Here is a 14,698-nt window from a genome sequence, read left to right on the forward strand (position 1 = left end):
AAGTACCAGTTGCGTCTATGACAGGTATGCACAAGTGTTGTCAAACCAGATCTGTTTTTGCATGTCTTTAAATATCAGAAAACTGTCACGGCATGAGGCTGTGGAAAGAAAAATCTTAATCTATTATCTACTATTAAATCTACTATTAAAATACATCTGTAAAATCCTCTGCCAAACAAAATACACAAGAAGGAGAATATATGAAATTGTGAAAATTTCTGGTGCAGGCTCTTACCACTCCTGACATCTTTCCAGTGGATTTGTCAGGCCAGAGAAAATAGAGACATCTGTCCTTTGTCTGAGGAAGTCCTCATTAGGGAGTTAAACCACACTCTTTGTGGGGAAATGCAGGATTTGAATAACAAAGACGGTGCTAATAGATCCATTTAGAAGTGGACAATGGGAAACCGTGGATTGTTAATGGGTCAGTGAAACTGTGAATAGCCTATTGCATGAGTCAGAACAAATATTTGGCCAGCGAATTATACAATACTGTACTAAATATAATCCTGGAAATGACAGCGAGCCTCTGCCGTTGATCCACATGCGGTTTGAGGTGGCACTTTTTTGAGGGGCATGTTCTATCCTTGTTTTGACTGCTGGATGTCCTCCTTTCATTCTGTGTGTTGTGGAACCAGTGGCCTTAACAGACAAAACAAATACCTGTTGTGTTGTGCATGGGGCCATTTGTTCTTGGGGGATCTGGGCATCTAAAGCATTAAGAGGAAAGGGAGAGTGGCTTGTCACCGCCTGGTGTGAACGATGGCTTAGTTAAATGAAGCCTGTTGCTTCATGGTGTTTATTCATACCGGAAAAGCACAAAGCAATCCATTATCACGTAGACTAAATATCTGCTGAGGTGACAGCATGCTAAGGAAACGTCCCACCGGGCTCTTACTTTTACCACCATGATGCAAATCGCTTCTCTCCTTTGAGGACCAGGGCACTCACTGTTCTTATGATTTTAATTACCATCCAGTGAGCGTGATGCTGACCCGATGCACAAGAGACACAGAAGCTTCGCTTATCACGCCTAGCAGATTTGAATGTTTTATGATCATTTAAGCCAATAATGCATAGATTTGATCTGCCGCTGTATTATTCGCAGGCTCGGCTCTGTGCACACAGGCCACACACTCACCCCGGACAATGCAGAAGGGGGCTAAACCTTCATTTCAGATTGCTTTGACACAGTCCAGTGTGGTCTGGGCAGAAGAGAGGGCACTTATTGTCCACTAAGGACTTTGCCACATTCATGTGAGGAGCAGCCCTTTCTCATTATTAACAGACACACTAAACGATGGGGCCCAAACAATACAGAACAGATCCCTTTATGCAGACAAGTGCTCAACGTTTCAGCAGCCACTGTGTGCCCTCCACCACTCCCGCTCCCTTTTTAGATACCTGCACATCAGTGAAAGATGTGGAGGACACAAAAGATATCCTCAACTTTCCTTTTTCTCCCATTCTGTGAAACAGGCCCATTTTAAAGCCTTTATTTGTGCAAAGCCTCTCATTAACTCCGCTCATGCTGCCTCACTCGGTTTGCCATTGCTTAAGTACCGGGTGTTGTAAAAAAGCTACCAATTAGTCACTCATCAGCTCCAATTAGAGGAGACAAAGCCCGAGTAAAGATAACTCAATGAGAGGGAGAGGTGGAAGGGTGAGGGCTCTCAGTATGTGCATGTGTGTTTTTTTGTGTCTACACGCATAAGTGTGTGTGTTTGCGTACATGTGTTGAAGCCCGGACCGGCACAACATCGTTTTTAATCAGTGGAGAACTTGTGGCCATTCAGTCTGACCCACCACGGCACAGGTCCATTCACTCTCCAGGCTCCTCAGCGGGCCCTTTTCTCAGGGCCAAGTGTTGTTGTGCTGGGAAGACAGGCCCCCCAGGAGTCCCAGAAAGAGAGCCATTCAATCCTCTCTACCTGTTTGCAGCACATAAAGCACTTAGACCCTGGCCGATCTCTCATCATTGTCTCCTTCACTCTCAATACTTCCTTAAACTTAGGCCTCAACAAGAGCAAGCCCTTTTAGAGAGGGGGAATAGGGGATGTATGTTAAGGGGGTGCCTTTCGCCTCATTAGAATTGAATTTGCACTGTCTTGTAATTACGCTGAAGGGCAACAATGTATTTTTTTCTTCCATCATAATCTTTGCTGAATGGAAGATTTTTGGGGCAGTTAATTTGCTGCCCACACTAATGCATTAATTAATGAATTGGGTAGCACTAATTTTCTTTATGCTGCCCCTCTCTGTTTGTTTCCTCCATCTGTTTCCAACAGTCCTGGGCAGCCGCTACTAATAAAATTACCTCATTAGGGCTTTTTAGCAACACAGTAACTCACTCATCCTTTTTGCTACTAAACATTTTCTTTGGGGTCTGTTTGTGTGTGTGTGTGTGCATGTTCCCATTTAGTGTTGCATATTTTTTGTGGACAGTTCTAAATAATGAAGGGGGCAAGCAGGGAGATATAATTGGGAACAAGGGGCCACTTCAGCAAATATTTGAAATCCTTTTAAAGGCCTGTCCTTGTACAGTGGTGATTAATTACTTCCAGAAGGGATATTTGAGAAATTTATTGCCAAGATTTCCCCATGTTTTTGTCTCTTTCTATACGAGAGGAGTCCAGCTTGTTAAAAAGGATCGCCCAGCACTTCAATATCGGTCCCTCTTTAATCAAATGCAAATCATAACATGCAGCGTTGTGGGAAAATGGGCTCACTGTGAAACAAATACACAACGTGTTAACAATGATGTAGTGTCTAATGAGGCTGGCATTCAAAATCCCAAACTTCCAACTATTTGAATGGATCTCGGTTTGGATGTTGTCAAAGAATGAACAAATCTGTGTTTGTCTTTTGGGAATGACACAAATGTTTCTAATAGAAAAGATAAAGAATGTGAATATGATCTAAATTAGGGAAAAAAGTTCTTCTAGGAACAAAATGATCACTCTGACGCCTGCAGGTCAATCTTTGAGAGAGAAGAAAAGGTGATGTCACAGAGTCCCAAAATAAGCAAGCATGTACACATTACCCATGCTGAGTGAGCATTCCCACAAAGCTTTATTCATCACGGTGTTTTGATTGTGTCTGTGTGGATCCCTGTGAACTACACGCCAAAGTTTAATGAGTTCAGTCAGCACTCTGTGCTGTGCATCATTTAATGGGCTGAACTCAAACAGTACACGCTGTACAGGACTGAGAAATTACTGCCATCTAGTGGACTCATAAGGGTACTGAATGCTTGATGTAAAACACAACTAAGTCCCTTTTTCTGCTGATTCTTTAGTAAATAAGGAATGGATAATAACGTGTTGATACAGGCAGCTAAACTCTAAAATCAGTCTAATATAATATAAAATAAACTTTTTATGCCAAAGACTTCTGACACATGTCCCAGTCTATGCTTTCTAGCTAATGGGCACACTGTATGTTTGTTTTTGCCCTACCGACACATCTGAAATTATTCAAATATTAAATCAGGTTAACTCAACCAGAGAGAGAGTGGCACCACATACGACCCGTGGTAATATGTAAGAGAATGCTATCAAAATCGTTCATAGTGTGTGCATGTGGCTGGGATTATTGTGGATAATGGCAAAAAAAAAAAAATCAAAACGCCAAATACCATAAAATAAATAATACAAAACAAAAAAACCCAAAACATGCACAGATGAGTGAAGTCAGACGTTTCTTTTCTCTTTTCTTGTTTCCTAAGGCTTGTATATGCCTGGTCATCAGACAGAATTGATATTCAAATCCACAAAGATCAGGAAATAACATTCTCCTTTTGGTGATTATTAGTCTCATGATGTTCATCAAGGATGAACAGTTTTTTTAAAAATGTTCTCCAGCCTTGAAAAATTGCTCTGTTTCCTGCCAACAAATCAACAGGTCGGTTAAAAATAAGATTTCTTTTTAAATATCAGACTGCTTTGGATCTTTGGCTTTGAGAAGGACTCCCTCTGGTGGAGAAAATTTTTTAAAACATTTTAGAAATTCAGTCAGCTGACATTCACACTGCCCTCTGAAAGTTGCCTGCTTGTGGAGAAGGCTTTACTTTGGTTGGTTTATTATTAGATCAGATATACAATGTATTTTACAAACACTTAAGCACAATCACTCTCCAATCCCATAAAAACTTACTTGACCCAAACAAAGCAAACTATTGATTTCACTAGACATAATTATTTGCATTCTGCTTTCCAGCTGACAGGAACACTGTTTTTACAGCCTTCCACTCCTCAGAAACGCTTGATTGGTAAATTAGTCACCACATTATGTTTTTGTTCCACTCTGGATACAGTATTTAGATTTAATTTCACCATACAGTATATTTTGCAGAGCAAATTTCAAGTCAGTATTACAGCCCCAAAAATTAAAATGTAAAAAAGTTATATTTTTCTTTTTGGCAGTGCAGTGGTTTTTATTCCGAGTTTTAAACAAGCCACTAATGAGCTGTAGGCACAGAAACTTTAGTCTGGTGTCCATGGCAGGAGATATAATTCAGTTTTAAAAAGTTTACTTTAAAATTATCAAGTTACAGGCTATGGTTAGGCACCAGAAGGCTGCTCTGGTGCCTAACGCAGCCCTCCAACTAACACCACAGCGCACAGCTTCACTGCCTATATTAAAGGAAGCTCTGATAACAAATATGCATCTGTTTTTTGGGTTTTTTTGCAAAAACTATAAATAAATTATGAAAAAACAAAACTGTTCTCACTTTGAAGCTCTTTCAGGTAGCAAAACATTGCAAAACAAGAACCACTGTGAGAGCGCAAAATTCCACCAAGACAGCTCACTCTCTGGGCAGTATTCACTTTTAAGGGAATATTTGGTATGTATTCATTTCGTCTTTAACAGAACAAAGTTTTATCAGAATTCATTCAAAAGTACACAGAAAAAATGGCACCTCCTTGACAGAAGTCAAAAACTTCTTAAGATTTAAAAAGGCCAACAAAGACATCACCTCGAGGAACCTTGTATTAGATAAGGTGCAGTGTCATTTCAGTGACATTTGAAACACTTACCGATAATCCACAGTTGCAGCTCTGATCACTGCTGCTAGGCGTGACTACAGCAGTATTTCCAAAATTTCTTTGAATCATTACTTTTGCTAAAACAAATTTTTAAAAATGACAATGGGGCATGCAATAGATGAGACTCAATGCACTAAGGTTAAAAAGTAAAATTCTATATTTTGCTGCTTTAATTCTTCCTGCAAGCACAAAAATGATGCAACACATCCCGATTGTTTACAGTTAAAGAAAAAAAAATCTGTTTTTATGAGAGACTTCTTTAATGTGCTATAAAGGAACAGTAGGTTTCTGAAAATATGCAATAAAAAAGCATGCGTTGGCACAGTCTACTCATTTTTGTTAAAAAATAGATTACATTATCTTGTATATCATACAAAAATAGACAATCTGTAATCAAACAGCATAAAATATGTTCTTTTTTAAAAGAAGTTAAATAAGAAGGCAGATCATTTCAATATTCACACCAAACACAAAGTATTTAAAAACACCTTTTTCATTCATTCCAGTTTGTTCACTCTGTTCTCTCTCGTGTTGGTTTCCTCTTCCTGTTCCTCTTTGGCCCTCCGCCTGTTCGAGGCGGCGCTTCCTTAGAGTCCTCACCCGAGCCCATATCTAAAGGGTCCTGGTTTTGTCTCCAGCTGTCAGGGACTGTGGGAAAGTCCTCCTCTAAAGAGTGCATAGGTCGACCGTACACCTTGCTCTGCAGGTCAGCAATGTCATTTCGGATGTCTGCCATCAGCAGAAGCAGGAAGTCAAAGGATCCTGGAGGGCCCTGCGTTTGACCAAAGAGATACAGAAAAACTGATTTAGAAATTTAGATTTTTAGCTTATTTGTGGATATAAATAGAATTATTACACAAGAGTTTATTGCATCAAGGCTCCAGCTGTTTGGTGAACTGGCCACTGGATGCTTGGACATGATGATAATGCTTACTTTCCATGAGATACCATTTAATTTCCCAGCCATGCTGTTGTTTAACTACAATTTTCTATTGGATAGTAACGAGTTACAGTAATGTGGCCTCGGTATAGACAGCCTTAGTCTTACTGGTGGTCCAACAGGCCCAGGAGCTCCTCTGTCCCCCTGAGAAAACAAAACAAATATTTAGTTAAGATGAATTACACTGAAGGAAAATCATGAGAGGAATTCATGATATTCTGCAACGGGAACTTTCACAAGCTGGAAAACTGAGTTCAGGATGAAAGTAAACACGATTGCTTCATGGATTAAAAAGGGAATAAATGGGAGCACATTATATCAAAGAAGCATGTACTGTGTTGGAATATATTTTTGCTAAAAGAGCAATGCAGCTTTCATCAACTCTGTGTAAAGTTTGAAACATCATCTAAATGTCACCCCTAAAGCTCATGCTCAAAATGTGAGAATACGAAGTGTGGCTCTCCATTGAGTTTAGTGTAAAATCTTCTTTTCTAGCTTTAGATAACAAATACATTTCTAAGCAAAAAAGTAAAATTAGCCCCTTTAGTAAGCTGAATCCTTTACAGCTCGACTGTGAAGTATCATGGCAGCCTGGTGACTTACAGTAGCACATACACATTAAGCTGACTACCCTGTTAGCCATGCTCAGGGTCACAGGGGGGCTGGGAGTGTTTTAGCAGATGGTTTGGATTTGTTACTCTGAGAGACATATTACCATAACCCTCCAATCTATCCGCACAAACATCCCAGCTGCACTGAAAAGAACACCAAGGTACTGTGTCAATAAGGCAGATGCACCTAAGTCTTTCCATGCGTTCAATCTAAAAGCCAAGCAAACAGAGTTACAAGGTCCAATTTAACATGAGAATCTCTGAAGCTTTCATACCTTGCTCTTGAAAGTGATTTATTTTTCTTTTAAACAAACACAACCACCCTGGTGTCCAATCACGGGCACTGTTAAGTCTCATAATGTTTCAAGGTTTCTGCATATTAGCTCCTTAAACTACTTCACCTGGCTGCTCTCAGTCTAAATTCATTCTGACATCCTGAAGGTTCAGGATCAAGTCCCCAGTGAAACTAAAAAAGAAAATCTGACCTCACTCACTGCACCACGACCTGCCGTACTTATCACAGGCGAGGGTCAAATCAAAGATAGAGAGAGAGCTCTGGTCTATTTTTAAAAAGCTTTTTCTTTGAGGCTAATCTTAGTAACAACTGCCACAGTCACAAGTGATGTTCATACATTATTTTGCCATATAAAAATCATCATCATCTAAATGAGAGCGAACCACTGTCACACTCAAAGTGGCAGAGCAAGAGCTTCTGGTTATAGATATTGTAAAAAAGAGCAAGAGGCATATTGTTTAATGCAAAAATGTGAAAAACGCACAAAACAAATCTCACAGTAACTAGGATGAAATCTGCATTGTGCCCCCTTAATCTCAGACTTAACCATCTGCCAGAGCCTTCTTTTTTTAACCCTTTGCCTCAGGCTTCACAAGAAGGCAAAGCAGAGAAAAACATTCCTGTTAGCCCTTTAAAATAACATCTCCAACTGGCCAATCTGAAGAAATCCAGGTGATTCCAAACAACCAAAACAGCCCAGAGGTATCTATAGTGTTCACATTGGTGGTCAATGATGTTTCTGTGCTGAAGTCACGGGCTCAAGTCTGACTTGAGAAAGTTCTTTCCAAGTGAGCAAAATCCTGACCCTCTCTGTAAGAATATGTAATGCACATTTCAAGCATCGACCAAAGCTTGTGTTCATGTTGTACACAAAACTGTGAAAACTGCCTATAAACTTGTAGCAACTTGCAGTTAAGTAATCCCCTCATGTGCCCACGCAGCACCCAGGTGAGGATTAACAAGTATTCTGGCACCTGCCTTGTGCTTTTTATCCCGAACAAATCTGGAGAGGTGGGGAAACAATTTAGCTATTGGGAAATTTACTTTGATTGACGTGATTTTGGCAAATCTATCCAGCTGCTTTCTGCACTCACTGCACCGACTTCTTTTTAAAAATAGGATGCAATATGTCAATGGTGATGACTCCTCCTGCTCCCTAAGGGATCAATGTGATGGGCAATTCTACTCTTGTCTATAGTAATTGCCTTGTAGAGGAAATTTATACTTTAAAATTCCCCAAAATGAAGATTTTTGGCTGACTAAATAGCATCTGAACTCACCTTTAGACCGTCTTTTCCTGGTGCTCCTGGAGGCCCCTGTTCAATACAAAAAGTAGTTCAGATATATTCGATTTTTAAACATACTTTAGTCACCTTTGTTTCAAACTCCAAAGGTATGAAATTATATTTACTGCTTTAAAGTATTGTTCTGTGGCGGCTTGTTGAATTCAGTATATTCCCAGAAACAGTTTACCCAAAGCCCCTCAAAATACAAAACTACTTTATCATGCTCCATCAAGTGAGAGTACCCACGATTAACTCTGTTCCTGCCTCCAGGCCATTTTTGAGTAACTTCAAACTGACAACACAGAGTGCTTTGATCTCTCTCATGGGATAATAATCTTTGTATAGGGAGTAGCGCCAATATTCAGATCACTACAAAGCTTCTGAGTCACGCATTCATCACCTCTGAAATCCAGACATGAAGTCAAACACACATGGCCTGGTGACCAAACCTCATAACTGCACCTAGAGTCTAACCAGGTTGTTGTGCGATGAGAGGACAATATCTTTTCAGTAGGAGATCATCAGCATGTATACTGACAAAATGTATAGATAAGATTAAAACGCATCCACACTCAAACACAAAGCAACAGGTCATCTTTTAAAAAAACACACTCTTCTACAGCTCTTGTTTTGGCTTTAAGCAGCTTGTGATTTGATTGATGGTAGGTGCTGATAGTCTGATTTATCAGTGAGAAGATTGCATAAATACAAGAGCTTTAAAAAAGTAGAAAATATGTCTTGATAGCCACATCCTGCACATTCTTGATTCCAGTCCCACACTTTAACATGTAGGGTTGACACTTGCAGGAAAGACTTGGCACAGCATAAAAACAGCAAGCCAAAGAAAGCAACCGAAGCTGTTGTCCTGCCATTTCCACGTGTTATCCTTATCCACCTCGCAAGAATGAGGGTCTTTAAAAGGGTGCATGACGGGATGTATTTTGTGTCTTTCTCAGGGGGGGTTTCCTGTCAATGCAGTTACACTAAACTATCTGATAATATAATAATTTAGTGAATCATTAAAATGAAAAAAGAGATTTTCAAGATTTTATTGCTTTTCTTATTAAATCAGCCATTTTTCTATGTGTCACAAAGTAAAATTATAAGATAAAAAATAATAATAAATAGAGGTAACTGGTGTAAGAGTGGTGCTATACATCAAATTATTCATAGGTCACAATCAGGACACAAACTTTCTGATTGTCATATTCTCCTTTTGACATGAAGAATATGACAAATTGGATATAAAATGCTGTGAGGCTGTTTGTTTTATCCAAGATGAACATTAGTTTTTCTTGTTAAATTCTGTGTAAATCTTTGATTGTAAAACAGGGATTTAATAACTGACCACAGGTCCCCGAGGGCCTCGTTTGATATGGTACAGGTCGGGTGTTGGTCCAATGGGTCCCATTAAGCCTCTGGGGCCAGGTGGTCCAGGGGCCCCCGTCTGTCCTGAAATTCCTGGAGGGCCGTCTGGTCCTGGATCTCCTGAAGAATTACACACTGATATGAGTGGGTAGGAAACAACTGAAGAGATTACACACACAGACACACACACACTCTGCATAATAGATGCTTCTTAGCTGTACTAGAGAGCTTTCAATGTTAAGATGATCCCAACAATGCCTGCATTATATTTAGCTATGCAGAGGTTTACAATTTGAGGTTACCTATAGTTTACAGTTAAATATGGTACAAATATTCATTCTCTATTAACAGGTCAAAATTAAAAGTTGTCCAATGCTTTGAATTGTGAAAACTAAAACATTTCTATCAGTTCATCTACCCATCACTTTAATTGTTACTAGGGATTGTTAAAGATAAGTGTCAGAAATGTGTCATAAATACCACCTAAAATACACACAAAAACACACACACAGCCGCAAATATATATATATTACTCTTGTATTTTATTGATTATTATTGATTAATGCATTTTTATCAGTTTTAGCATGCTGTAACAAGTGAATTTCCCCAGTGTGGGCTTAAACCTACTAATAGCATAAGTGCTGTCAGTAATTATTTCATGTAAGGTGTGCCTAAACGCATCTAGCCTATCAGTGTTTTCAACATTTTGCTTAACGCCATCACGTCTTCATAGAGGCTGGTGTTCTCGCGTAGAGACTGAGGCTGTGTCTTACCTGGAGGTCCAGGGGAACCTGGAGGCCCTGGTAAAGACATAGGTGATAGGAGTTTTTCACTCGTCATCTGCTCAGGGATGCCAGCACTGTTTGACAGCAAAGCCATCTTAGAGGAGTTACGAAAGAAAAAAGAGAAATGGTTGAATAACACTGTAAATGCCATGCAAAGTTAGCTAAAAATTACTGAATTAATTAAGCCTTTTTAAGCTGATTTGGAAGTTATATAAAACATCCAAATATCTGACTCTACAATTAGGCATTTAGTTTTAAAAACAGTTTTACATACAATGACTCATAAAAGCATGCAATGTCAAACAGGAAAGGAAACCTTCACCCTGGAGGGCCAACATAAACTAAAATTAAGCTAAAATTATATTCTCTGCCAAAGATTAAAGTCGATCATCTATCTGCACCACAGTATAAGCAGTAACCCAGCCAGATGGAAGGCCAGGCAACCCCTCTGCATTATTCAGCATGACCAGGAGAGTTCCTGCTCTGTATATTAAGTAGCATCCTTGAGGAAAAAGTTATCTTTGATCTGAGTAGAACATCATGTGGAGCTGGTAACCCCTGGGGGTAATACCTTAAAGACCTCACCATGCTGCCAGGGCTGACAAATCAGAATTCATGCAAGACGCAGAAGCATCTGTCCATGCTGGCACACACACACACACACACACACACACACACACACACACACACACACACACACACACTGAAAGGTTGTGGTTCACCTGCTGATCAGTAAAAATTATACAAGACTTTAGCCTGTGACCTTGGGTACAGGTGTTCAAACCGACGGTTCCTAACCTTTCCATGATATGAATAAAAGAAATTTTTACTTACTTTTTTCTTAAACTTTAAAGAACATCTACATTTTTATGTTTATTTTATTTTTAAAAAAAGTTTCTTGTGTTTTACACTGAAAACTAACATACTACTGTCATGCACATGTGTAGCTCAGTTTGCAAGATGTGTGATATTTCTGTGGAGTTTGTGGGTGAAATGGACCAATCCAATGCACGCATTTTTACCTTCTGTTTAAGCTGTAGGACAGACATCTTAATTTGGTAGAAATCATCACACGTGGCTGAGCAGGTTCCAGTATTCATGACATTATCAGACTTCTCAAAGAGATGTACTGCTGGGAAATGGAAAATGTTTATGTTAACATAATGCTTTTCTTAGAAAACTGTCAGGAAAACAGACTTTACTGAAGAAGCTATATTTGGCTGCTCGCTTATTCAACAAGGATCACCACAGTGGGAAGCTCCACATTTTTGATTTGACCGAACCATGTATCTTCACTTGCTAGCCATAAAGTGTAAACCAAAAGCTATGCTTTGGGAAAGTTAACCTAAAGCGTATGATTCAGAGCTGTGTTAAATTGACCACATAAAGGGAAACCAAAATTGTTATTACTGTCAGGTTACATTAAATCTGTCACCAAAACAGTCTAATAATTTAAATAGTGTTGTTATGTTCAGGAATGCTGCTTTCATAAGTGTTCGATGGGTTTCCGATAAGCTGTGTGAGCAGAGTGAGAGATGAGTGGCTTATGTTCTGAAGGCAAAAGCAGCAAAACAGCTATTTAGTATTATAGTTGTGTTTGTGCTTTAGTCTTTTCAGAAACAGGTATTAAAACCTGAAATGAGGAAACTGTCCACCAACCAGTTCTGACTTTATTCTGATCTGATTTGTACAACCGGATAGCGACTGCTTTCTTTGTGCCTCTTGGTTCAGTGTAATGAATGTAAGATTGAGCAGTTTTGTTCTCGCAAATACTCCCTTTTTTAATAACTGGGGAAAAGCAAATCCACTAACCAAAAGGTACATTACCCATTGTGGGTGATTTACTGAACTAAAGTTGGCAGGGGGCTGTAAAAAATGAGTCTCGGGAAAGTGCAGAATTAAAATGAGTTCAGAGTTAACAATGTGATTTAATAACATATTGTTACGACTGAAAATAACTCTACATGTCTTTTTTTCTCACTTTCCTCTCCACTTTTTCAGCTTTTCGCTAATTCGTCCAGATTAAAATGATAATGTTTAATCAATAAACTTGCACATACCTCACATTCCTATGGAAACAAAGCCCATAAAGAAGCACACTGTAGCTCTTCTAGTTTTGTCTCGAGCCTGTGGTTGAATGGTGAAACTGTCTGGATATTATTTTCCCCCACTATATTACAAAGCAGCGGGACATAAAGTGGCTGCATGATTATGTACCGCAGTTTCTCATTCTCCAGTTTTTTTTTCTGAACTACAGTATGCAATAGAAGATGAACGCATGGGAGGAAGTAACAAATCTGCAGCGCTTTACTGCTTCATTGCAACTGAATCTGAGGCAAAATAAGAAAAAAAAAGTTTTTTTTATCGCCTAGAACATTTGCGCTTTCTTCAAATACACCCAGCAAATCAGGAAAATCAGGAGTCAAAGGGACAGAAGCACGTTAAGGAGACAGAACAATTCTGACATGCACAAGGGTCGAAGATGTCTAATGACTCCCAGGTGTCTGTGTTTTGCAGAACCCCTCCTCTTCCTCCGCCTCCCTCTCTCGCTCACATACACCAATAACAAGCTGTCAGCTTCACGTCACAGTCAGAGGTGCCCTTGAATAAAGACAAAAGGTCAGTGTCTTTATTCAAGGGCACTTCTGACTGTGAGCTGACCTTGGCTGAAGAGAAAATGTCAATCTCACCTCTCTCCCCCTTGGTGCATGTTTTCCCATCTTCTTCCAGGAAGTAGCCTTTCTCACACTCACACCTGTAGCTCCCCACAGAGTTAATGCAGATCTGAGAGCATGCCGTCATGTTTTTGTCTGCGCATTCATTGATGTCTGCATCATGCGGTGACAGGAGGGAGATAAAAGAAAGACAAAGTGTCACTTCGGGTCACTTAGGTTTCACTGACAAGCACAACCTCATGATCATTTAAAGAAATATATATAAAAAATATTATTTGTAACGTATTTTGTCTTTGTACAAGTACAATAAAACAAAAGGAGCACAGGTTTCTTTTAAATAATGTCTGATCAAACAATCAAACATTATTTTAAAAGATGACACTGATTAATATGTATGTGGTGTACCCACCCAGACAATAGGGCTTCTCTCGCCTTCTGTGACGCTCACGGTCATAGCGATAGCCGGGGTAACAGGTACACACCACTCTGCCAAAATGATCGGTACACTGCTGCTCACAGGGGGCGCCGGCGCATACGTCATAGTCTAGACATAAATAAAGCGCTTTGTCAGTGTGAGCAAGAAAACACAAACTGAACATCTCGGATCCATCTACCATTAAGTTTTTATTATTATATATTATCAGACTAAAGACTGGATGGGTTTGGGAAGAATTCCCAAAATAATCAGAGAAGCACAGGAGAGATATCCAGTTTCATACCTTCAGGAATGCACTGACCCAGAACAAACTTGAAGCCCTTGCAACACTTCTTTCTGTAAAATATCAAAGAAACATGTGCATAAGAAGACAAATTCACTACGTTAATACACAAAGGTCACTCATTTACATAAAATATACAGTACTGTGAGAATATACAGAAATGAGCTCCTCTTTATCTCTTTGTATTTTGCTTCCAACCAGACTTACAATTTTTTTAAGTGATCTTGAGCAATACTTCTTCAGGTCGAAAAATACTTTTCGCTCATGTTCAGTCCACTCCTTGTACCCGAACATTTTCAGAGGAATGTTTTTGGTGTGTTAAGCCTAACACTGACCTATGAATAATTAAAGTATTACAAAAGGCCCCTAACATAGAGGGATGAACCAATGTTTTCTCTACAGATAACAAAAATATTAACAAAGAACAACATTTAAATTGTACCTTTGGGCACTTTAACAACCTGTCCCAAAAGATATAATTTGTCCCTTTCCTTAGCTGAATCGACAACAAATGCCAAAGATAGCACACTCTGACGGGTGTAAAATACTGTAGTACTTCAACACCAATAAAACAATTACTTAAATGGAATGCTTATTGAACCTCTTAACACTGACCTATGAATCACTGAAACATAAAAAAGGCTCTTAACTTACAGGATGAACCAGTCTTGTTTTTACACATAACAGAAAACTTAGCAAAGAGCCAGTTTCAAATTGTATCTTTGTTACTAGCAGTCTGTTGTAAGAACACATAATTTGTTTCCATTTCTTTAGCTGATTGAATCTATGAAACTCCCAAAGATAACACAGTCTGACAGACATACAATAGTATTTTTTGCACCATCAAGTTGATTCCCAAAGAGTTATTAGCTGAAAAGTTGCCATATCGTAGCATAATGTACAGTGTGGACTTAAAAAAGTGGACAAGTGGAGAACAAAGGAAGATGTGGCAGGCCTTAAAAATGATCTAC

The 14,698-nt window shown here is 39.2% G+C and overlaps 1 protein-coding gene across 5 annotated transcripts in view; it reads right to left on the bottom strand.

The window, feature by feature from the left end:
• Window positions 1-5,295: 5,295 nt before the first annotated feature.
• Window positions 5,296-14,698, bottom strand: part of ccbe1 (collagen and calcium binding EGF domains 1) — a 37,053-nt gene continuing 27,650 nt past the window's right edge. For 4 of the 5 annotated variants that reach the window (XM_039614185.1, XM_039614186.1, XM_031754707.2 and 1 more), the window contains 9 exons: window positions 13,728-13,780; window positions 13,418-13,552; window positions 13,024-13,161; window positions 11,356-11,465; window positions 10,322-10,427; window positions 9,529-9,668; window positions 8,175-8,210; window positions 6,097-6,132; window positions 5,296-5,820 (listed from right to left, as the gene is read on the bottom strand). In XM_039614185.1, coding sequence (XP_039470119.1) covers window positions 5,560-5,820; window positions 6,097-6,132; window positions 8,175-8,210; window positions 9,529-9,668; window positions 10,322-10,427; window positions 11,356-11,465; window positions 13,024-13,161; window positions 13,418-13,552; window positions 13,728-13,780 — 1,015 coding nt within the window. In that variant the 3' untranslated portion in view covers window positions 5,296-5,559. The remainder of the gene's footprint in view (window positions 5,821-6,096; window positions 6,133-8,174; window positions 8,211-9,528; window positions 9,669-10,321; window positions 10,428-11,355; window positions 11,466-13,023; window positions 13,162-13,417; window positions 13,553-13,727; window positions 13,781-14,698) is intronic. The other variant, XM_031754708.2, reaches the window with a different exon arrangement.

Source organism: Oreochromis aureus, linkage group 7, assembly GCF_013358895.1.
Source record: "Oreochromis aureus strain Israel breed Guangdong linkage group 7, ZZ_aureus, whole genome shotgun sequence".
Classification (NCBI taxonomy): domain Eukaryota; kingdom Metazoa; phylum Chordata; class Actinopteri; order Cichliformes; family Cichlidae; genus Oreochromis; species Oreochromis aureus.